Source organism: Nerophis ophidion, linkage group LG11 (assembly GCF_033978795.1).
Source record: "Nerophis ophidion isolate RoL-2023_Sa linkage group LG11, RoL_Noph_v1.0, whole genome shotgun sequence".
Classification (NCBI taxonomy): Eukaryota; Metazoa; Chordata; class Actinopteri; order Syngnathiformes; family Syngnathidae; genus Nerophis; species Nerophis ophidion.
Window position 1 is genome coordinate 39,528,629 of NC_084621.1, and position 26,675 is coordinate 39,555,303.

General features: G+C 37.9%; 1 protein-coding gene across 1 annotated transcript; it reads right to left on the reverse strand.

Moving 5' to 3' along the window:
* Positions 1-1,389: 1,389 nt before the first annotated feature.
* LOC133562069 (syndecan-2-like) lies at positions 1,390-26,671 on the reverse strand. The gene is made up of 5 exons (XM_061915896.1): positions 26,445-26,671; positions 12,782-12,914; positions 3,452-3,615; positions 3,111-3,375; positions 1,390-3,033 (listed from the first exon to the last, which is right to left on the reverse strand). The coding sequence occupies exons 1-5, from the start codon at positions 26,493-26,495 to the stop codon at positions 2,870-2,872; spliced, it is 777 nt and encodes a 258-aa protein (XP_061771880.1). The 5' UTR covers positions 26,496-26,671; the 3' UTR covers positions 1,390-2,869.
* Positions 26,672-26,675: the final 4 nt, after the last annotated feature.

Consider the following 26,675-nt stretch of genomic DNA (forward strand, 5'->3'; position numbering starts at 1 on the left):
TATAAAACACACCTGTCCACAGCCTCAAACAGTCAGACTCCAAACTCCACTAAGGCCAAGACCAAAGAGCTGTCGAAGGACACCAGGAAAATAATTGTAGACCTGCACCAGACTGGGAAGAGTGAATCTACACTAGGCAAGCAGCTTGGTGTGAAAAAATAAATTGTGGGAGCAATTATCCACTGATAATCTCCCTCGATCTGGGGCTTCTTGCAAAATCTCATCCCGTGGGGTCAAAAGGATCATGAGAACGGTGAGCAAAAATACCAGAACCACACGGGGGGACGTGGTGAATGACCTGCAGAGAGCTGGGACCAAAGTAACAAAGGTTTCCATCAGTAACACACTACGCCGACAGGGAATCAAATCCTGCAGTGCCAGATGTGTCCCCCTGCTTAAGCCAGTGCATGTCCAGGCCCGTCTGAAGTTTGCCAGAGAGCACATGGATGATACAGCAGAGGATTGGGAGAATGTCATGTGGTCAGATGAAAGCAAAATAGAACTTTTTGGTATAAACTCAACTCGTCGTGTTTGGAGGAAGAAGAATACTGAGTTGCATCCCAAGGAACACCATACCTACTGTGAAGCATGGGGGTGGAAACATCAGGCTTTGGAGCTGTTTTTCTGCTAAGGGGACAGGATGATTGACCCGTGTTAGGGAAAAAATGAATGGGGCCATGTATCGGGAGATTTTGAGCCAAAACCTCCTTCCATCAGTGAGAGCTTTGATGGGTTGACCAAATACTTATTTTCCAGCATAATTTACAAATACATTCTTTAAAATTCCTACAATGTGAATTCCTGGATTTTTTTTTACATTCTGTCTCTCACAGTTGAAGTGTACCTATGATGAAAATTACAGACCTCTGTCATCATTTTAAGTGGGAGAACTTGCACAATCGGTGGCTGATGTGTGTGTATATATATATATATATATATATATATATATATATACATACATACGCATATATATATATATATATACACACATATATATACATACATGTATGCATACATATACATACAGTACATATACATATATATACACACACACCAATATAACAATTATAATTTGTAACATATATATACACACACACCAATATAACAATTATAATTTGTAATAATTGTTACAAATAACAATTATTGATTTCATCCATCCATTTTTTACCGCTTGTTGCTCTAGAAACTAAATTATAAATCAACACACATTATAAATATTCTCCAATGAATGTTGCAGGACTTGACCACTCCTTGAGATTGATTACTAACATTTTTCTTTCTTTTTGAGGCTAAAATGTGGTTCTTTGCACCATGCCAGTGAAGACCTGGAGCTTTGGTTCTATCAACGCAGATCCTTACGGTCTTAATTAGAGGGAGTAAATCAAACGGTTAATGTTCATTACATTGTTTTATTCTAGCCATGAAATGTAGGTAATTCACCGGATTTCTACAAATCATGTTGAAAAAAGGCCTGGCAAGTTGACAGAAAATTTGTAAACATCCCCTACTACTAACCAAAAATTAAAATCGAAGTTTTAACTGAAACAAAACTGGTTTAAAAAAAAAAAAATCATGGTACTGTACTTGAAATTAAACTACACTTTTTTAACAGTGAAACCTGAAAAGAGATGATTTCCTTCTACTACAGAAGGTTTATTAAAGAAACACGCTCCATGTTTTAGCAAACAAATTTTTCCCCCATTTTTTCAGCGGTTCAAGCTACAAGCTAACTTTGAAAACATAGGAAATTGAAAACAAAATTAGCTGCTCCAAAATACATCCTCAAAACAAAACATGAACATATTTCGACGTACAATTTGCATCAGAGTAAATGCCAAGATAGATACATGCCAGAATAAGTAAAAAGAACTGCATTAGAACATGGGCAACCTACAGCCGAGTTGTTTTTTTTCCTAAAATACCTTTTTGTGCAGAAAGTCCAAGACTCTCGGGATTGCGGAACACCGGCCAAACCTGTTATTATAGCTGCATACAGTTGGCAGGCACAAAGGAATGTGGTTTGGCTTTGCTGCACTCAGTCATCACATAAGATAGTCCTGTAAATATTAATAATGTCACGACATGGCTGACATTCTGTGTCTGTGCAAAGACAATATACAGAAAGGAATTGTTTTCTTTTTTTAAACGGTATTGGGATATCAAAATCTCCAAAGAAACGATACAAAAAACTTCATCAAAAACAAGCTACAATTCTCAAAGACATTTGCTATTGAACCATTACAATAAAAGATTTATAAGACAAAAAAAAGTACCTGCAGGGCAACCAAATTACGCATACCAAAAAATGGACATACGGAATAAGATATTCACTTGTCATGGCTGCAAACTAACACATTCTTACAGTCAAAGCAAAAAGCAATAAATGAAATGTAACAACACATGAAATCTGACCTTGAACAAAAAAAGGGAGGAAGGACTAAACTTTTGGAAAACTCGTCATATATGGTACCTTTTTATGAGAGCATTCTAACCACACTAAAGCTGTCCCACTCTTTGGTTTCAGCCAACATTCTCATTACTTGTTATTAATATTATTATCAGCTGCAGAAGCAAGTCCATCATAGGTAGGCAGTGTGGGATTGTAAGGCACATAGTGGAATAGACTTTTCTTCGACTAGAATGGCTGTGATCCTCTATCGAGACCTTTTCTTTCTTACTGATGCTATTGAGGATTGCAATAATATAGTAAATTTAATTCACACATCTTGTGTGCTTATGTCCATCACAAACGCTGACAACTGTGCCGACAAGAGACTGAGATGTGTAAAGATAGACTGCAAAAATAAAGATGGAATCGGGCCATTGCTCAGTCTAAACTGGTTTCCATTCTGAGTCTCTATTGGTCCGTTCAGGCGTAAAACTCCTTGCTGGGCGCTTTTTGATAAGCTGCTGTGGACAGTTTGTTGTCGCCTAGATCGTAGCTGCCTTCGTCCTTCTTCTTCATGCGGTAGGCAAGGAGGATCAGCAAGGAGATGGCACAGAGCAATCCAACCACCACGCATGCTATCACCGCTGCAAGAAAGAAGTGAAATGTTACATTCTGGATTCTTTCCCGTGAGAGTAGCCTACTTGATCTAATATGTGCATACCTGCCAGCACCTCCGTCCTCTCCCACATGCTCTCAGATGTTACATCATCAGGAGAGTAATATACTCTGCTGCCATGACTATCGGGGATCTCATTGGTCAGAACTCCATTGTTGTCTTTGTTGTCTTTGACTTTGGTTTTGGAGGACGAGTCCCACCTATCCAGGCTGTTGTCCTCCTCCGCTTCTTTCGGGCTGTCGGGCTCCGAGGTGGTGCTCAGACTGGGAGAATGAGTGACCGAATCAGCAACCTGGTCCTTATCCGGCACCTAAAAGGCACAAGCGGCCGTTATAAACGAGAATAAAGGCTTTCAGCAGCAGTAATAGTATTACAAGAATTTTTACCTCCTTCGCTTCGGTGTCCTTTGTGAACGATGTTGTATCTGCGTCCTTTACTTTGGTTGTTGGATTGTTAGCAGGGTCCACCGCCGACTTTGTTGGAAGCGTTTCTTCGGTCTCGGCCACATTGAAGTACTCTGTGATGTTTATAGTCTCCTTGTCTTCTTTGTCTGTACAACAGATTTTCGTGAGTCACTTTCCAGTGTTTTACATTTAGTCTACACATATGTAACCATTACATTTGTTGTCATGGACATGTTTTAATGCTCGTCTCCACATTCAATGTTTGGGAAAATATGACAGAAAAGTTGTGGGAACACTTATGTGCCTTTCACGTGAAATGTCACATGGCAGTACAAGATGGAGGAACGCTATAATGAAAAATACAGTGAGTTATAAAATTGATAGAGAAACTTTCTTTGCTCTGTGTGTACCTTATGGTGTGCGTTTTTGCTGTTTTTTTTCAAGATTTAATTTTATTTCCACAATGTGAAATAAAATAAAACGAAACAATGAGCACCCAAGCTGAACTTTAGACAACCTTAGTTTATGTATTTCTCTGTGAAAACAAAGTTTTATCCAAAGATGAAGTGTCTCTAGACTAAACCTGAGGATATACATTAAAAAAAGTTCTCAAAACTAAATGGTAAAGTAATTTATGGTTTGCATTATGAGATGAATAAGATTATTACATTTTTTGATAAGGTTCAATATGTTTTTCAGGATTCTTTTTGTACTTTGTGAACAATTTGTGTTTGAACAGTTTCCTAAACTGGATCATTTTGGTAATTTGTTTGACTTATTTACATAATCCATTCTATAATTTAATTCCACATACTGATTTGCTACATATCTTAAGTGTTGTACATGCATACAGATGTTTTAAATTAGAAGTTTCACTAAGGTTATAGTTCTCTTTTGTTGAGAATACTTGTTGTACATTCTTGGGGAGCAGGTTCTAGTTTGCTTTGTTTATATTTTTTATTTCATATTAAATATTTTTTAAGTGTACTTTTGTAGTTATTGCCCCATATTTCTACACAATAACTTAGATATGGTAACACTAGCAAGCAGTGGAGAATATGGAGTGATTTTTTTGTTCACAACATAGTTGGCTTCACTCATTATTGACTTATTTCTTAATCATTTATGTTGTATATTTTTATATGAGGTTTCCAGTTCATTGTATCATCTATTATTTATCATCTAATTTGATTTATTTTACCCTTTCAATATCTGCTCCATCTACTTGTATATGCATTTCTATTCAACTGTTACCGAATAGCATTATTTTAGTTTCACTAATATTCAAGGATAATCGGCTTTTATCAAACAATCTGTGTATTTTTGTATTAGCTTCTGTATGTTATCTCCTGAAAGAAACAGTCATGTCACCTGCAAATACTAACTTTGTAACTTTACAAATATTGTTTATATAAAGATTTAATAATTTTGGTCGCAGTATTGATGAAAAAAATATTATCATACGCTTCATCTACATCATTTTCATACATTGTCCCAATATTGTTCACTCCTAATAGTGTTAATATTTTTCTCTGTGCAATCTTTGAGGTTCCTTTTTTGTCATTAATGTTCCTCTTCTTAATTGTATTTCCACAATGTGACAAAGTAAAATGAAACAGAGAGCACCGATTCATAAGTAGCACCCCCAAGCTGAACTTAGGGCAACCTTGGTTTACGTACTCCTCTGTGAAAACATCATTTTATCCAAAGATGGAGTGTCTCTATAGGCGCTTCTTTTTAGAAATAAATCTTGTCAGGACTCTCGCAGGTCAAATGGGGTGTTTGGGTGTTCTATATATCCAACATTATGTATTATTCTGACCTTTTTTGTAACACGGTTAGTGACTTAAATGTACTTTTGTAGTTATTTCCCCATATTTGGACACATTAACTCAGATATGGTAACACTAGCGAGCAGTGAAGAATATTGAGTGATTTGTTTTGTCCAGAACATATTTTACTTCCATTTTCTACCGCTTATTCCTTTTGGGATCGCGGGGGGCGCTGGTGCCTATCTCAGCTACAATCAGGCGGAAGGCGGTGTACACCCTGGACAAGTCGCCACCTCATCAAGGGCCATCACTGATAGACAGACAACATTTACATGCACATTCACACACTACGGCCAATTTAGTGTTGCCAATCAACCTATCCCCAGGTGCATGTTTTTAGAGGTGGGATGGAGCCGGAGTACCTGGAGGGGAATCCACGCAGTCACGGGGAGGACATGCAAACTCCACACAGAAAGACCCCGAGCCCGGGATTGAACCCGGAACTACCCAGGACCTTCGTATTGTGAGGCAGACGCACTAACCCCTGTTCCACGGTGCTGCCCTCCATATTTTACTTAATTTACTTATTACTGAAATGTTTCTTGCCACTTTGTTGTACATTTTAATATAATATTTCCAGTTAATTTTATCATGTTATCATCTAACTTGATTTATTTAACCCTTTCAATGTCTACTCTATCTATTAGTATTTGTGTTTCTATTCTACTTTTACCAAATAACATTATTTCAGTTTTATTGATATTTAAGGATAATCTGCTTTTGTCAAACCATCTCTTAAATATTAAATAATTTCTTCTGTGTATATTTGTATTGGCTGCTGTGTGTTCTCGCCTGAACAACACACAGTTGTGTCATCTGTCAAATACTAACTTTGCAACTTTACCAACGTTTATATAAAGATTGAGCAATTTTGGTCCCAGATTTGATACCTGGGGTATACCACAAGATATGTTTAGCTCTGTGGACGTTTGCGTATTGCTTCCTGCGCTTTTTATGATGTCCAACGAAGTAACACAACATAAACAGTACAGAACAAATACCCAGAATCCCATGCATCCCTAACTCTTCCTGGCTACATTATACACCCCCGCTAGCACCAAACCCCGCCCACCTCAACCGACGCACGAAGGGGGGTGGGCGGGTTTTGGTGCTAGCGGGGGTGTATAATGTAGCCAGGAAGAGTTAGGGATGCATTGGATTTTGGGTAATTGTTCTGTTCTGTTTATGTTGTGTTACAGGGAGGATGTTCTCCCGAAATGTGTTTGTCATTCTTCTTTGGTGTGGGTTCACAGTGTGGCGCATATTAGTAAGAGTGTTAAAGTTGTTTATATCACAACCTTCAGTGTGACCTGTATGGCTGTTGAAAAACTATGCCTTGCAGTCGTGTACGTGTATCTCCGGAAGCCACATACAGCATGTTACTGGGCTGGCAAGCCGTTTGTGCATGTTGTAGAAGGCGTCAAAGGCCGTGCCTTCATAGCAAGTCCTTATTATTGTTATCTGTGTGAATTTCAGCAGAAATTCGCGAGAATAGCTGCCTTGAGAAATCAGGAACCTCCCGGAAACTATGGGAGGGTTGGCAAGTGTAATGTTGTCAAGCAGCATTCATATTAAACTCGCATGTCTGAGACCCCTGGTTTACACATGGCACGAAGCAGAAAAAAAAAACTCTTTATGCAGTGTTATTTCATTTTAAATTTCAAAAGAGTTTTGTGGCTCCCATTGTTTTCTTTATTTTGTGAAACGGCTCAAAATGGCTCTTTGAGGAGTGGTAAAAGTTGCCGACCCCTGCTATAAACGTATGCTATACATTGTATCTATGATAGTCTTTTGCTCATTAGGGTTTAAGAGGTCAATGTTGGAGTCACCACAAAAGAAAATTACTTTTTGACTGATTTCAGTAAACATTGCCTTAATTCAGTTGTCAATTGTTTTAATGTTTGATTGAGGTGTTCATCTACATCATTTTCACTGTATACATTATCGCAATATTGTCCTCTCAGATCACTCCTAATAACGTTAATACTTTTCCTGTGCAGTCTTCGGAGTGTCATTTTGTCTTTAGTGTTCCTCTTGTAGTTTCCGCCATAGATTAAGAAAACAGTCGGATATGAGCAGACCGCTTTTTCAAAATAAAAATATCATCAATAAGTGTGGCAGTGTTCCGTGATTCTGCTTGGCCTTAAGATTTTAAGCTTTCAACTATTGCTATACATTGTATCGATGTCAGTCTTTTACTTATTAAGGTTTAAGTCAATGTTGAAATCACCACAAAATAAAATGCCTTTAATAATTTCAGTAAAAGTTGCCTTACTCCAGTTGTCAAATGAATCAATGTTTGATTTAGGTATTGTAGTGTGTATATACAGCTGGCCAATACATGTTTGCTTTTTTCATGACAAATGTCAATGGTCAAACATTATAAAATATTATCAATAGCAAATGACGTGTTTTTATTACGTTATTCTTCATCATGTACACAGCTCCTCCTCCTTGGTTCTCCTTGGTTCTGTTGGTGTAAATTAATTCATATCCTTTCAGATAAAAAATGTTCCTTTGTTAGCATTCATCCATGTTTTTGAAATAGTGATCACTGTAAAGGGTCTGTTGAAATGTCCAAAAAAATGCTTCACGTTGTTGTAGTTCGCATACAAGCGGATGTTGAGATTACTAATTGACTGTTAGTTGTCGGATTTAATGTTGCTATTGCTGTATATTGTTCATCTGTATAATAAAAACAATTAGTCTTGATATGGGAGAAAAAAACGTTGCATCTGGATGTGAATCAGGGGTGTCAAACGTACAACCAGGTTTAATCTTCTTTTTTTCCATCAGACTGCATTATTGTTGTTGTTGAAGCGCTGTCTACTTTACAATTTGTCCACATCCTTGCTGTCTTTGACAGCAAGTTCTTTTGCCTCTGGACCTCCATTCAGGTTGATGTAGGTTTTGCAGTTGGCACTTAGTGTTCACTGAATTTTCCCTTGCTTCATCAAGTCACATGCCTTCTTGGCGATGTCAGCATTGTGTTTTGTAAGTTGCTCATTATTGTATACACTTCTACCCTTTGGCTTCTTTCCCTGTTCAGCATTTGCCCTTTTGGATTTCCTGTTGGTAAGCTTTACAATGATGACTGGCATGGTAGTGTTCTTTCTATTCAGTGAAATGCACACATCAATCGCGTTAATATCGACATCAATTTCCTTTGATTGCAGAAAAGTGAGCACTTGTTGCTCGGTTGAAGCAGCATCCATGTCATCTGGTTCTCCTCTGTGGTCAACTGCGCTGGCATAAGATCAAGGATGGATAGGCACCCCTAAAATGATTACCGGTATGTCATTCTGTCATGTAAACTGATCTCGCTCTTCTTCTTCAATGTTATTTTGTTGCTTTTGCATTCAACTGTTGGCGCATGCTAACATCTCCTCTTTGATATTCTCCAGAATATTGTTGTTCTCCAGATCGGTGTTTTTTTGTTGCTTGGCATTCAACTGTTGGCACAATGTTGCATTCTACACTAGCACGATCTTCAAATCCTGTCAGCTGTGTTGTCTTCTCTAAAAATCTTAACTTCTTCTCCGAACTTTCTTATATCATCAGGAAAATCCCTTGTGTGTCGTTCTGTGATTGTAGATTTTCTACTTTTGATTGTAGATTACAGATCGTACAAAAAATAGAAAATTGTTTGCGCAAACGCAGTACACAGAATAGGAAATTGTTTGCGCTAACGCTCTTATATTCGGGTCATCTCTTTTTCGGGCAATTGGATCTGCCCTATCCAATGACATGATGACAAGGATAGGTCTGAGGGATATCAATGAGGAGCAGAGGAGTCTGGACATGTGGGAAGCTAACATGATTGTTAAAAATTGTGGCCGCTCTAAAAAACGGGCCTTCTCCCGGGTGACCAGCTCCTCCACCATCTGATAGATTGAGGTCGCTACAGGATCATTCTGTAACGGTTGGAGAGGCGATGATTGCAGCGTGACCCCAAGGATGCAGAGCGCGGCAGGCATATGCAGGTTAAAGTGCACGTGATTACAAAGTTATAGTAAGTGCAGCAAGGAAATGCATGGGAACAAAACTTGTAGAAAATAAACCCCTCAGCAGAGCAGCATTGATTATGAACGGAGAACAATAATCCAGCCATGCACCATCGACGTTTATAAGAGCCTGATTGACAACCAGGAAGAGGTGTGTCTAAGTTGCCAATCAGTGACAGGTGTGGGAGTCAGTGAAGACTAAAACATAAGAGCGCTGGACAGGACTACAAACACCATACATGATAAAAAAAAAACTAGTCCAAAAGTGTCACGAAGGTCATGACACTCACTCTGTAACACAAACAGATAAATAAAAAATAAAAAATACATGAGTAAATAAATAAAGAATTAATAAATGAAAATGTTCTCATATATAAAAGGTTAAGTTGTGCTTCACAAAATAGAATAATTAAGACTATCTTGATTTACATAATTTTACCTGTTTGCAAATGTGCCAAAACATTGAATTTCAATAATTTTGATTCAATAAACAAAGGCTTTAAGTGTTCTCTATATCCAACATTATGTTGTATTTTAGTTGATCTCTTTTGTGACACGGTTAGCAGAGGTGGGTAGAGTAGCCAGAAATTGTACTCAAGTAAGAGTACTGTTACTTTAGAGATTTATTACTCAAGTAAAAGTAAGAAGTAGTCACCCAAATATTTACTTGAGTAAAAGTAAAAAGTATGTTGGGAAAAAACTACTCAAGTACTGAGTAACTGATGAGTAACCTGTTTGTTTAATGATTACGGCAACAAATAATACACAAAATCATAAAAATAGCAATGAGCAAATTCACAGCCAGGAATATCTCTTAAGCAACTAAAACAATATTATATATTAAATAATAATACATAAAAAAAAAAAAAAATTAAGGCAAATTGAGACACAATAACTTAACAGCACCATAGGCTCAGTAGGCATTGATTGATTGATTGATTGATTGAAACTTGTATTAGTAGATTGCAGTACAGTACATATTCCGTACAATTGACCACTAAATGGTAACACCCCAATAAGATTTTCAACGTTTATCAATTACTTAATGAATGACCAAGTCGAGGTGATCTACCTCATATATACATACACACATATCATATATATACATACCTTTATATATACAGTATATAATTTATATTTATTTATTTTGCCGTTTTTGTTCACATGTTAAAGGTATTTTAATGAATATACATGCATGTTTAACATATAGATTCCTATCTTTAATGAAGACAAAAATATAATTTGGTGTATTACCTGACAGTAGTGCTGATAACGTCCCGGTTTTCAAATGGAGGAGAAAAAAAGTTCCTCCTTCCTGTCTAATACATCATGAAAGTCGTTGTTTTTTGGCATCTTATCTGTCCAGCTTCCATATTCGTTTTTATACACTTTACAAGAAATACATTGGCGGCAAACTCCGTAGCCTGCTAGCTTGTTTGCTCTGGCTTTCGGAGACTCTTATTTTGTTAGCGCAGGCGCGACGGAGTGGCACTTTTATTGTGAAGACAGGAACTGTGCGATCAGTTTTTGGCTTAGGGTTGGAAGTACGGTTGAAATAAAAAGTGTCTTTTTTCGTTTACACTTTTGATTGATTCATTGATAGATTGAAACTTTTATTAGTAGATTGCACAGTACAGTACATATTCCGTACAGTTGACCACTAAATGGTAACACCCCAATAAGTTTTTCAACATGTCGGGTTCTACGTGTGACGGTCACGTGACCACCTGGCTCTGTTTGATTGGTCCAACGTCATCAGTGACTGCATGTGATTGGTGAAACGCAGGCATGCGTAGTTCCTACTTTGAATGCGTGTCTGACAAAATCAAAACAAACAAAGCGTGCATTAACAGATCGATGAAAAAAAGTAGCGAGTAGCGACCTGATTGCATAAAAACTACTCTTAGAAGTACAATTCATCCCAAAAGTTACACAAGTAGATGTAACGGAGTAAATGTAGCGCGTTACTACCCACCTCTGACGGTTAGTGAATGAAGGGTACTTTGGCAGTTAATTCCCCATATTTCTACACAATACTTAAGATATGGTAACACTAGCGAGCAGTAGAAAATACAGTGATTTCTGTCCAGTACATATGTTTATTTATTTATGAAGACATATTTCTTGCCTATATATTTTTCATGACATTTCCAATTTTATTTTATCATCTATTATTACATCTACGAATGTGATTTATTGTAACCTGACGATGTCAACTCTGTCTATAGTACTGAGATTTAAAGATATCTTGTTTTTTTCAAACGATTTCTCCATCCATTTATCTTCTTCCGCTTATCCGAGGTCGGGTCGCGGGAGCAGCAGCGTAAGCAGGGATGCCCAGACTCTCCTCTCCCCAGTCACTTCGTCCAGCCCTTCCTGGGGAATCCTGAGGTGTTCCCAGGCCAGCCCGGAGACAGTCTTCCCAACGTGTCCTGGGTCTTCCCCGTGGTCGGACGTACCCGAAACACCTCCCTAGGAAGGGGTTCGGGTGGCATCCTGACCAGATGCCCAAACCACCTCATCTGGCTCCTCTCGATGTGGAGGAGCAGCAGCTTTACTTTGAGCTCCTCCCGCATGACAGAGCTTCTCACCCTATCTCTAAGGGAGAGCCCCGCCACCCGGCGGAAGAAACTCATTTCGGCCGCTTGTACTCCTGATCTCGTCCTTTCGGTCATAACCCAAAGGTCATGACCAATTTCTTTCTTCTGTGTGTTTTATGTTTTTACACTAAGGAAAATGAATTTCCTCTTTTTTAGAGAATTATTTTCGGTCATAACCCAAAGCTCATGACCATCGGTGAGGATGGGAATGTAGATTGACCAGTCTACCATTTCTTTAGTTTGTTAATTTCTTTCTTCTGTGTGTTTTATGTTTTTACACTATGGAATGAATTTCCTCTTTTTTAGAGGATTACTAAAGTTTATCCATCCACCTATCTAGAAAAACAACAGTGACGCAATTATGACTTCAGCGTGGATGGTTCTATTGATACCGTAATATAGTTAACGATCTCCCCTGCTACTTATTATTATATGTCATGTCAAAAAGGCCCACCATGAAAAAGATAATTAGAACAGGATTTTTGCACAGTAATTTCAACAGTTAGAGACAACATCATTTTGGCATCAAGTGGCGTAAGAAAATGTTTACACCATAGTTGCTTGGATACGCAAGCAGGCTTTAAGTACACCCAGATTTGACAAAACCACAATTTCGTCCTCTAATCACACTAAAAATGCTAGGGCACATCTTTAGCTGGGAGGCAAGATGACTCATTTTGAATACAAAGTAAAATTAACTTTACATTAGCTCGCTTTTAAAACACCCCACCTAGTGCATATCACCCCCAAGACAAAAAAGCACTACTTATTCATGAGGTGTAACCAAGTCCAAATAACAATAATACAAATGTACTTTCTGTTTTAGGTAAAGGCCACACCTGTGTGCTGGCTAGAAATCATCATCATCATCCTTACCATAATCTCCGGATCCCGAACCTGAGCCGTAGTCATCCCCATCTTCATCATCTATTGGGAGGTCCCCCGATGTTTGATCCTCAATGTAAATGTCATCTCCTATGAATGAGAGTGACTGGGAAAAGACCAGCATCTGAGGGAGGAAAATCAGTGTCACTACTCAAATGGCTGTAGGAAGAGGAAAGAGTCATCCACACTCACATAAAGTCATTAAACAGTTGAAACATAAAACCCCTATTTCTATTGAACACAAGAAGTGCATAGTTTCGATAATTTTTATTTTCAGAAGCAATGCGGTTACTGAAACCGATTGCAGCGTAATACGGAGCTGACCCCCCAAACACACACACAGGAATGAATGTGGCCCATTGAGACGTGAAGTATGCATGTCTGGTATGCATGCTATGCTTCCAGTAACACAGGTGCTAACACGGAGAAAGGAAGGGAATAGAGCTCCTTATAAAGCAGGTGCTGAAAACAAATGAGAAGACGCAGCAATAAATATTGCATGACAAGCTGTCCAATTAAGAGGGTAGCAACTATTAGAATGCACAAAACAAATGTGTGTCTTCACATTGTGAAATGATACATATACTTTGTCATACACTTTGTCAGGAGCTTACAACACCAGGTGAGAGATGTGGTTACCAACAAATGTGATGCAGCACGTATTTGGTCAAACGGAACTCACTTTTTTTTTTACCCCAAATTTATGTAACTATATTTTGTGCGTTTGAATCTTGTGATTTTTTTTTTTTTACATCTAATTATGCTGAAAAATTAATTTAAATAACTAGGTGTTGTGAAATTCAGTGTATAAAAGTTCAGTTTGGCAAAATTAGCTTCTTCAAAAAGCAAGACTCACTTCCGGTTAGGGCTGGGCGATACGGCCTTTTATTAATATCTCAATATTTTTAAGCCATATCACGATACACGATGTATATCTGGATATGTTGCCTAAGCCTTGAATGAACACTTGATGCATATAATCACAGCAGTATGATGATTCTATGTGTCTACATTAAAACATTCTTCTTCATACCGCATAAATATATGCTAATTTTAAACTTTCATGCAGAGAGGGAAACCACAATTAAGTCAACTGACCAAAACTGTATTTATTAAACAGTTATTAAGCAGTGGCACAAACATTCATGTCATTTCAAAAAAACAAAGTGCAAGATTGTCAGAGACATTTTAAAACAAGCTATGAATGCACTTTTATGCATGATGTCACTAAGATGACATATCAAAACAACACTAAATTAGAGTGCACTTTTTGTACAGAACGCCACCAAAATAGTTTAAAATACATAAAGTGCACTTTTGTGCATGATGTCACAATTTCTATAACTCTCAAATAAAAATGAGCTGCATAATAACAAATCAAATAGTGTATGTCCTTTGCTATGTGGTAGGTTACTAAGGACGTTATTGAATTCTGTTGTTGACTATTTTTTTCATACGATCTGGAAATGGTTGCTAAGGCATTTTGTTAGGTATGGTACCGAACGGAAATGTTGACATGCAGTTTCAAGCACTCTTCATTCTCTAGCGGGCGACTTTTGAAATGATGCTACAAATTAGCAGTGGTTCTACTTTTTGTAACGCTTTGGCCGCATACTTGTTCGACAAATTTACCGCTTGAAGCCAAACCACCGCCAGACGATGAACCCTGTGCTGTTTTACTTAAGAATCCATTTGTTGCCAGATTGGCACCTTCTTTCTCTCGTATTACCACCCGCACCATTCCGCTAGCATCACAGCTAATGTTACCCATGCTGCTACCTCTCATGCGAGGGCGTATGACGTGACAGTATGTTACATATGTAAGAAGGTGCGCTTGCTGTCTGTAAGAAGGAGAGACAGGAAAGACCGAGAAGAGCCTGCAGTGTAACGCCTGCTGATAAAAGCAACTGCGTGAGAACGTATACTCGAATATCACGATATAGTCATTTTCTATATCAAGCAGAGACAAACCCGCGATACATAGAGTATATCGATATATCGCCCAGCCCTACTTCCGGTAAAATACAACTGAAGCAATCAATCCTGTCTCAGTTTGAAGTCATGTAACATGGGTTTTGCAAAACTGCATAAATTTCCTGAAGGAACTCTCCTGAAGGAATCAATAAAGTACTATCTATCTATCTATCTATCTAAAAAAAGCACTGGGCTTCATGGGCATAATACAACATAATAAAACACTTCAATGCGGCCGGTTGGATGTTTTCAAACTATAGAAATGATTCAAATGGTTAAAATCTGCACTTTTGAGATGGCAGGACCATACCTTATGTTATTCTTGGGTATGGAGAACAATTCTAGTGTAACCATATGGTAATCATGCATCCATTCATCCATTTTCTACCGTTTGTCTCTTTTGGGGTCCCAGGGGGTGCTGGACCCTATCCCAGCTGCAATCGTGCGGAAGGCAGCGTACACCCTGGACAAGTCACCACCTCATCGCGGATAGACAGACAACATTCACACTCACATTCACATACAAGGGCCAATTTAGTGTTGCCAATTAACCTATCCCCATATGGTAATCATAATAAATACAAATATTGAACTAATATTACCCAACAAACGTAATGTGTTTTTGCCTGGTTATTTTGTTGTTAAGCTACCTACCTCCTGATTCTTGGGTATTATACTTTCTTTATTAAAAATGTTCTTCAAAACCTTGCAATTTATGTAATCTCTCCGTTACAACAAATTTCACTTGGAAAGTAAGTCTGCCCTTTGACACAGATTTAGTTCCTTGTTGATTAAATGATTGAAAGTTATATTAGTACAGTGGTTCTCAACCTTTTTTCAGTGATGTACCCCCGGTGACCATTTTTTAAATTCAAGTACCCCCTAATCAGAGCAAAGCATTTTTGCTTGAAAAAAAGAGATACAGTAAAATACAGCACTATGTCATCAGTTTCTGATTCATTAAATTGTATAACACTGCAAAATATTGCTCATTTGTAGTGGTCTTTCTTGAACTACTTGGAAAAAAATATATAAAAATAACTAAAAATTGTTGTAAAATAAACAAGTGATTCAATTATGAATAAAGATTTCTACACATAGACGTAATCATTAACTTAAAGTGCCCTCTTTGGGGATTGTAATTCTAAACATTTCTTCCCCAAAAAATAAATATTTAACATCAATATTTATGGAACATGTCCACAAAATATCTAGCTGTCAACAATGAATATTGCATTGTTGCATTTCTTTTCACAGTTTATGAACTTACATTCATATTTTAATGAACTATTAGTCAATAAATATATTTATAAAGGATTTTTTAAATTGTTGCTATTTTTAGAATATTTTTAAAAAATCTCACATACCCCTTGGCATACTTTCAAGTACCCCCAGGGGTACGCGTACCACCATTTGAGAACCACTGTATTAGTAGATTGCACAGTACAGTACATATTCCGTACAATTGACCAATAAATGGTAACATCCGAATAAGTTTTTCAACTTGTTTAAGTCGGGGTCCACGTTAAATTTCCTGAAGGAACACTCCTGAAGGAATCAATAAAGTACTATCTATCTATCTATGTAATCAACCCATGGTAGCAACTTCGGTGCTTAAGAGTATTTTACCCTTTGATATGTTGTTATAATAAAGCTGTGTATGGACTCTTAACATGAGACATGAGAATGTTAGTCATCACATTTGTCACCAAAGATGACAGCTAAGGACAGTGGTGGTGAATTGTTTTGCATGTGCAACATTGTGGAGGAACACAAGCTGAGTCACCACTTGACCGTCACTTTTAACCGCAAGTCATGCCCGCAGGGTGTCGACAAACATGACAACTGACCTTGACTGTGGCTTGCAGATCTGTTAAAGGTATCAAAATAAATTAAGTGCGTAACTTTAAAATAAACTCAAAATGTGGAAAATATTAGTAAAACTAGTTTTGTTTTTTTGTCGGCATTTTACATGATCTATGTGCACAGGAGTCAGCAAGTGTCACAGTTAAAATTCATGTACATCGTTCAAATGTTTCAACCCAAATACATTATCAGTCAAATTAACTGCCTCTTAGAGTAAAACAAATGACAAATTGGTAATGTCAAAGGCTGATGCAATGTTATTGAAAAAGAAAAATAAGCCTAAAAACATTGCTGCAACTCTTTGAAAAAGAATCTACAAATTCAGGCATCTTAGGGTACGTTCACACTGCAGGGCAGAATGTCCAAATCAGATTTTCTTGTCAAATCCGATCTTTTTGTGTAATCGTTAACATTACAAAAAAAATCCGATGTGTAATGTGAAGGCAAGCTGACTCGCATGCAGACATGCAGGGTTTACTGGCCTTAACCATTGCTCCAGTTCTAGTAGGTCTCAGTCAGTCAGTCCTACCACATTTGTAGCATTTTCAAGTATTTTGTGCAATTACAGTCAACATTTTCTAAACCAAATTACTGCGTCCAGAAAATTTAGAAGAAAAAGGACAATAAATTTGGCACTCGTATTTGAGGGACATTTCTTTTGACGTCTGATTCAAAAAACATGTGCGCGGGGAGTCGAAGACAGAAATGGTGGAACATTGACGCAAGTTCATTATTTTCATCAGTTTTCATCACATATTCATTTTTCAAACATCTAATTTGGCGAAGAAATAAGGCGCTTATCGGAAATTGGATACATTTTTTATTTATATCCATATATGAAAGAGGCCTTGGTCGGATTTGAAAAATTCTGAATTGGACTGTTCACATTGACATGAAAAAATCTGGGCAAACTAATTGTAATTGACCTGCATTGCGAACAAGGCCATAGTCTCGACAAATTATTAAAAAAGCCTGCAAAATCCCAGAAGGACTTCTTATAGAGGACTTGATCGTTGTTTAATAATTTCTAAGTTTGAAAAAAGTGGGTGCACTACTTGGCTGCAAAATCTGACGTGACAAAAAACAACACTATGGCACAGCATCCATCCATCCATTATTTACCGCTTGTCCCTTTCGGGGTCACGGGGGGTGCTGGAGCCTATCTCAGCTGCATTCGGGCGGAAAGCGGTGTACACCCTGGACAAGTCGCCACCTCATCACAGGGCCAACACAGATAGACACAGCATTATTTTGCAAAATACATCACTGGCATTAAAAAAGGGAGATCCAAACATTCTCGTAGCCAATGAAAGAATAACTTCAAAAACAAAAACAAATAGTAGATTCTTCATTCCATGTACATCTGCTGTGCAGTTGTGTAATCATGCTAGCTAACACGCCAATAGCAACCAAAACAATACCTCTAAAGCTTTATGCAGGGCGTTTTAACCACCCAGGAAAAAAGATGTTTGAGGAATTTTCTATTGCCAAAGGATGGAGGATTGCAAGTGATTGAAATTTACTAATGCTTTCCCTAAAAAAAAAAAGCAATCTCCACTGTGTTCAGCTCACACTACTTACTGGATAGACTCTCCTGGTGTAGAGGGAACAGTTAATACAGCATGTGGTGAAAGCAGAATTCCCTTTTATGGTGATCAAGACTAGTCTTACTGTGACCTCGGGTTATTTTATCAACTGAAGTGCATGAAACTGCCGTCCATCTTTCAAATTGTTCCTATCATACAGTAAGTGTACATAAATATATGACCAAATAGATAAAAGACAGATTAGTAAAAGACACATTCAGACATATTGCAAAACTACTATAGAAGATTTATTGCAAGGACAGTATAACAGAATAGAAATGCAACAAAAACGTTTCACCTTCTTGCCCCTGTGCCAGAAAGTTACTATAATGCATGTGGGTTTATTATAAGAGAAGCACACATCTGGAAAACATACATGGCGTCACACACACACACACACCATAGAATATATACCCATCTGGTAGCCTGGTGCGCCGTTATGACGAGAAGAGTGTGCTGGAAAAAGCTCGATCACAACAGTAAAACTCTGCACATACGTATAGCAGCCTAAAAGCGAGTGCAGTTGGCTCAATGCACAATTTTACTCTTGCAATAAATAATTACTTTTTACCAATAGGCCTTATAGTATATTCAGTAAAATATTCCTCCCATGGGCTACAAGTCAGTTATATAGACTGAGCAGGATGGAAGCATGGTTGTGTAACCTCTTAAAGTAAACAACAAGGCTGTCATCACCAGCATTATATAGCAGCACCATGACACACTACAGTATGCCCATGAATAGCAGAACTACAAACCCACACCTATTTGTAGTTCAGCATTTGAAGATTTATTTTCTCCAATTTAAACTGTTAGATTTGAATTGCAACGTGATCAGAAATGGGCTTGACTTACACATTTTACAGCACCAGAAAATGCTTTGACAAGACATGATTTGTAACTGTGCGTTTTGTAACTACAATACTGTATACTTTGACTGTATTTTTTTTCTTAAATAATGTAAAAACTGAATTTAAATGTAACAACTTTCAAAGGCATTGAGTATCCAAAAAATATGCATTTAAGGGGTTTTTAATGTGTGCTTCTATTGACATTTTCTTATTAGTCAGTAGTAGTGAATAGGCTGCACTCTGTTGCCATTGCCAAAAGTAGTCTTTTAATGTGCCATTCTTTTCTTTTGTTGAACCCTATACAAAGTGTTTGGATTAGGACGTTCAACAATAACTCATGAATTATCACAAAAAATGATCACACAAATCACTACATGTAGACACTTATATTAATCATGCAATGTATTTTGACCATAATAAAAGCTCTTCAACCTTAACCACAGTACGGTCAGATATAAGATCAGTGCTAAGATCAGTGCACATGTCAGTACAAAAATGAGTGAGGAGACTCCTACTGGTGTGCTTGCTGGTAAATTCACTCCAAAATAGAACCTGAAAGAACTGTTATCAAGTTTTGTGCAAATAAATGAAATGCATTCAATACAAATGTTTTAAAGACATTCCTGGGTGACAATCGAACAAGAAAACTGAATTGGTTTACAAATATTGGGGGCTTTTCTTCAGCAAAATTTAATTATGGAAGTGAGTAATCACCTGTGATTAATCTAAATTTCAAAATGAAATTTAAAAAGAAATCATCGTTTGACAGGCCAAGCTTAATTTAAAGTATTGTTCTTGTTACACACCAGCTGTTTGATTGTAACGTGTGTCTTAGTTGTAGTTTTGATTACCAGATTTGGAGGTGTTAAAATCACAATGAAAAATTGATAATGCAATTCCAATGGGGCGGTATAGCTCGGTTGGTAGAGTGGTCGTGCCAGCAACTTGAGGGTTCCAGGTTCGATACCCGCTCCCACCATTCTAGTCACTGCCGTTGTGTCATTGGGCAAGACACTTTACCCACCAGCTCCCAGTGCCACCCACACTACTTTAAATGTAACTTAGATATTGGGTTTCACTATATAAAAGCGCTTTGAGTCACTAGAGAAAAGCGCTATATAAATATAATTCACTTCACTTCACAATGTAAATTGGCATTCAGATTGCGCAATTTGAAAAGTGGAGCATTAATAATGCACTTTTGAGGGCCTTATTTCTTTGTTTGCATGAAAGGTTGCAACATTACCTTGAGGCAGTCCAACTGAGTTTTCACCCGATTGCAATCAACCGTGCGTGATGTAACGTAAAACAATGGCATCGAAATATGGCACCGTTTGATTTGAGGCGAACAGTTGCCTGGTAGGACCGACAGAATTCAATCCGTGTCTATCAAAGTAGCATATTTGGTATTCTTCCTTAGTCTTTTGTCTAAATGCAGTAAGAAAACATGCCTTTGCAGCAAAAGGGATACTGAAATACAACACTACAGCACCCTGGCAACAGGGTAAGCAAACATTAGCACACATCTGTATCATTGTCACTGCTCTAACTTAACAACATGCCGCAATGACAAATGTGTTCAACCAATGACCATCATCTTTATGATATTGTCTCTTCTTCGAGTACTTCCAAAACCATGTATGTTAGGTTCATTGGAGACTCTAAATTGTCCATAAGTGTGAAATGTTGTTTATCTATATTTGACCTGGGACTGACACAGGGTGTACCCCATCTGTTGCGTAAAGTCAGCTGGGATCCTGATCAAATTATTTACTTTGTGTTGACAAAAAATTGTGAGGTGGCGCCAATCTAGACTTTGAAGATACAAGTCATTATAAATTATTGTAACATAATGTAGAGGGGTTGGCATTGGTAACATCTCAGTTTTAGTATCACACTAGTGTGAAAATTCACCAATAACAAAGAACAAAATCCAGAGAGTCAGCTGGCTTGTGTCCACATGAGTGCATGGCACTCACAGATGGGTACAAAATACGAATTTAGCAATACTTAAATAAGGATGTGTCATAATTTGTGTTTGGTAGCCAAAAACAAAGCACAGAACAACCCTGCTACTTTACAGGCCCAATAGCTTACTTACAGTATTGCATTGGCCACTAAGTTAGGGATAAGTAGTAAGACATGGTTGTTTGTAAACGACCATAATGAATCCGATCAGCCAGCACATTTTGTAATATTATAGAGTGTTTTCAAAAACTGTTCACTGTCCCTTGAATTTTGCTGAACATTACTGCTGCAATTAGTGTAGCTTGCCCACGCGACTGAACTGAACTGTGAACTGAACAGTGTGGAGCCGCTTCTATAATACTAATCCTTGCCTCCATCGTGGCAAATAAAATACATTTATTTCAGGTTACTTTATCACCGGAGACCAGTGACTATCTTAACATGCAACACAACGAGCAAGAAAGAGCAGTGAAACAACAAAGGAGTAAGTGCTTAGCACACTTTAAAAGGTGCCATATGTAATAATTTATTGTCATGTCATCATATAAAGTGGGGCAAAAAAGTATTTAGTCAGCCACCGATTGTGCAAGTTCTCCCACTTAAAATGATGACAGAGGTCTGTAATGTTCATCATCGGTAGACTTCAACTGTGAGAGACAGAATGTGAAAAAAATACAGGAATTCACATTGTTGGAATTTTAAAGAATTTATTTGTGAACTATTGTGGAAAATAAGTATTTGGTCAACCATTCAAAGATCTCACTGATGAAAGGAGGTTTTGGCTCAAAATCTCACGATACATGGCCACATTCATTCTTTCCTTAACACGGATCAATAGTCTTGTCCTCTTAGCAGAAAAACAGCCCCAAAGCATGATGTTTCCACCCCCTTGCTTCACAGTAGGTGTGGTGTTCTTGGGATGCAACTCAGTATTCTTCTTCCTCCAAACACGACGAGTTGAGTTTATACCAAAAAGTTCTATTTTGGTTTCATCTGACCACATGACATTCTTCCAATCCTCTGCTGTATCATCCATGTATCCATTTTGGTATAAACTCAACTCGTCGTGTTTGGAGGGAGAAGAATACTGAGTTGCATCCCAAGAACACCAAACCTACTGTGAAGCATGGGGGTGGAAACATCATGCTTTGGGGCTGTTTTTCTGTTAAGGGGACAGGACGATTGATCCGTGTTAAGGAAAGAATGAATGGGGCCATGTATCGTAAGATTTTGAGCCAAAAACTCCTTCCATCAATGAGAGCTTTGAATGGTTGACCAAATACTTGATTTCCACCATAATTTACAAATAAATTATTTAAAATTCCTACAATGTGAATTCCTGGATTTTTTTTCACATTCTGTCTCTCACAGTTGAAGTGTACCTATGATGAAAATTACAGACCTCTGTCATCATTTTAAGTGGGAGAACTTGCACAATTGGTGGCTGACTAAATACTTTTTTGCCCCACTTTATAATCTTCTTTTCGAATACCTTTATAACTGATAACAACAGTTCAGTCGGGATATGCTCATTTCCAAATTATTTTTACAGCCCTGAATATTGTTATTGTTTTCATTTCAATACCCCGCCCTCCATTGTTTGACCAATTAAAACATCCATGAGTGTGTCAAATCCAGGTTGCCAGTTACGCACCGCCACCTCTGTCTAGCTACTGCCACTGGTAAAGTACTAAACATGTCAGACTTAAGTAAATTTAAAAGGCGTCAATACAATTCTCAACTTATTCATGACAAAGCCAGGAACAAAATGAGCATTTGTATCGGGGAGGCTTTGGGGGGCAATATATGCCCGTTAGCCTGTATGTCGATGTGTCGTCCAACTGACAGGGAAACATATTTTCAACAAATAAAACCCATGTGGATATTGGTAGTGTCAGTGCCTATTTTGTTCTCAATATGCTGTTACACTGAGGAAATGTGTTCCAACATTAGCAGGGCTAATTGCGGTTTCTGGTACTGTATGTGCATCAGGCACATATGGGGTGGTATTTGCTTGGCACTATATCATGCATTACAGGTAGTGATTTTCTACATTGTGTATTGACATGGTAGTAGGCTATATGAATTATGTGTAACATGGTTTTTGCGTAACCTGGGTTGGCTCAGAATAGAATAGAATTGCACTCTGCACTGAAAGATGGTGATGTGCGTACATGGAAAAGAATGCAGTGCATCAGGTTGGATGCAACATGGGGTTGTGCTGAACGAAATGTGGCGGTAATTTTACTGTTGGCCTTGGCTTGCCATCAAAGTAGGCCTATGCGATATATAATATATATCATATTATGTATAATTATTTCAATGGTGGTCCGTGCGGTCAAACAAGACATTTTAGCACAGTAAAGCCAACAATCTGTGCCAAATCCCGACGAAAAAATTGCTGCGCAACTTTACAAATACATTCTGCTAATCGACATTATTAAAATGTGGCAGAATTACATCTTGCAAGAAGCATAAACAAGAGAAACCTACAGTGTAGGACTTGTCGATTGCCATTTTGAAGTTTCATGGAGTAGGATTCGGATGGGTAGCTGGCAACCTGGGTCATGGAGAGTGGGAGGAGACTAGAGAATTTTGACCGTGATTGCAGTGCCATTTCTGGCCACAGTAATACAAATGGCACCTTTAACAGAAGTGTAGCTGGAGCTGCAGTGGAGAGTAACTAGCTGTCTACAGGAAATTAGCAAGTAGATTAATAAGAGTCTAGCGAGAGAACACAACTACAAAACACTACACTAAGTGTACACATCCGAAAACAGGAAATTACTCAATTTGACCTGTTTTAAATTGCTCTCTTACAACTCATTTATATGGAAAAAAATATATTGTGACATATATTGTTATCGCAAAAGGATGCAATATATATATCGCAATATGGATTGTAGGCCATATTACCCATCAATACCTTAAATGTTAAACAGTGGAGGTAGAGGAAATAATCAATTTTCAAATGCATTGCAATTGGGCATGGACAATTATACAATTGATTAGTAAATGTCAATAAGCAATAATCGATTTATTTATTGTAAATTAAAGTTATGCAGGCAGTTCTAAAATTTGGCTTACTGCAACGAGCCACCTCACTGAGAGATCCGACCAGCTCCTTTTTTTAGGACACTTATGTTCCAGTTTTGCACACATTTCCATTACGCAAGTATGCGTGAATTTAATAAATGTGGGAATCAGTTTACTGTTTCTTATTACAAATGTACAGTTATTTAAAGTTTCAAGTAATAACCGCTCTTTTAGTGAAACAAAAAGTGTAAAACTGCATCAATGAACATAAAGATGCATCAATAAATGATTTTTAATCAAATCGGAGCTCCTGAATCGTAATCGAATCGTGAGGTGCCCAAAGATTCATATATACATACACATATATATATATATATATATATATACATACACATATATATATATATATATATATATATATATATATGGGCTTCACGGTGGCAGAGGGGTTAGTGCGTCTGCCTCACAATACGAAGGTCCTGCAGTCCTGGGTTCAAATCCAGGCTCGGGATCTTTCTGTGTGGAGTTTGCATGTTCTCCCCGTGAATGCGTGGGTTCCCTCCGGGTACTCCGGCTTCCTCCCACTTCCAAAGACATGCACCTGGGGATAGGTTGATTGGCAACACTAAAATTGGCCCTAGTGTGTGAATGTGAGTGTGAATGTTGTCTGTCTATCTGTGTTGGCCCTGCGATGAGGTGGCGACTTGTCCAGGGTGTACCCCGCCTTCCGCCCGATTGTAGCTGAGATAGGCGCCAGCGCCCCCCGCGACCCCGAACGGGAATAAGCGGCAGAAAATGGATGGATATATATATATATATACTGTATATATATATATATATATATATATATATATATATATATATATATATATATATATATACACACATACATACATATTACACTAATATATATATATATATATATATATATATATATACACTGTATGTATATATAGCCATTTGTACGTCGTATTGCATTAATTTATTTTCACATAAAACCCTTTTTTAAGGTGTAGCAACTTTTATATTGCAAGGTAGTCTAGTGACTTCCTTGTTCATTTACGGAATCCAGTGAACTTCTTTTGTTTTTAATTTATCGGACTGCGCGTGCAAGTGACATAGAGTCCACAATGGCGTCTGTGTGCCTTTATACTGCAGTCTGGTAAAAATCATGTTTTACTTGCAGTCCAAACAGGTAGCTGGAAAAAAATTGGATTTTGAAAAAATCTAATTTGGTCCACCATGGCCTGCAGTGTAAACATACTCCATTATTTTTATGTGGTATTACCAAAAATAAATCCAATACATCTCTTGTTTACAAAGTAAGATCAACAATAAAAGCAGGTGTCCTACGATGGCTCCCAAATGTTCTACATGTAGCCCACGCAGCTCCAAGCTTGCCTGGGCTAGCCCAGAGGGACTCGCCATGAGTCATCCATCCAGAAGACGAAAAAAAAAACCCTAGTTCAGATCTTGACATCAGCTGAAAGACTTCTCTCAACATTCGTCATTCACATTGGAGGCACATCGCTGTGTTGACTAACCAGCCATTCTACAGCTACACTTGCCAACAAAGACGGTTTGAATATACGACAAGCCAACACACCCAGCAATTTTAGGACTGGGATCTCAGGAAGTGAGGCATCTAAAAGACTGCTTAACCAAAATAAGATTCCTTTCCAAGACTCACATAAAGGTGCTACGGCCTTAAACAGACTGTAGTGTCGATGGTTTACTTTATAAACCCATCTTAGGTTTCAGCTGGCTAGCTTTTTTAACAAAGCAAAGCCTGTGATTGAATAATCAGGAAAGGTGGCATTGTTTCCAAATACTTTTGCCGGCCTCTATCTTTTAGATCTTATTTTGTCCTCCGCTGAAAAAGGTCAACCTCAGCCTGTTTCCAGGTGTTTTCCAGCTTTGCTACAGATGCAGAGGGGAAAACAGATAGCTTTTTATTGTTCTTGAGGGGGAAAAAAGTGGCCTTAGGCCCCAAGTGGACTAAACTTGTATAAACTTAAAGCTGATTCTAAGTATATGGGTGAGGTTAGCATTTTTTTTTTTTTTTTTTACAAAAAGTAAAGAGCAGACTGGCCTAGTGTGAACTTGACACCAACCCAAGCACTAATACATGGACTGAAAACGCTTTTGATGAATATTCGTCAAGCAAACACTCATTGTTAGTTTTTTTTTTTTAACAAACACTTATTCGTAGCTGCTTTGAATAAAGTTAATAGTCCGGGCCGGACCGGTTAGAAAGGTTGTTCAATAGGAAAGTGACTGCTTTTTTTCGACAAAAACAGAAAAGACCAACATTATAACTTAGGAATTAAGGTACAAACTTTAATTGTAGGTGTGAAGTAAAAGAAAACGTACCTTTTCGCTGATGGCCAGCCCGACCAGGAACAACAACCACAAAGTCCTCATCTCAATTTTCAGTGAGGCGGCGGTAACGTAAAGGGAGGAAAAAAAACAATTTAAAGAGCCAAAAAGAAATGTGTACACACTTAAATCAAAGTGAAATCCTTTAAAGTATATAACGAGCGGGATTCGGGTGTTTTCCTCCGTACAATCTTGATAAATCTCAGCCTCTCCGCGTAGCGCAGC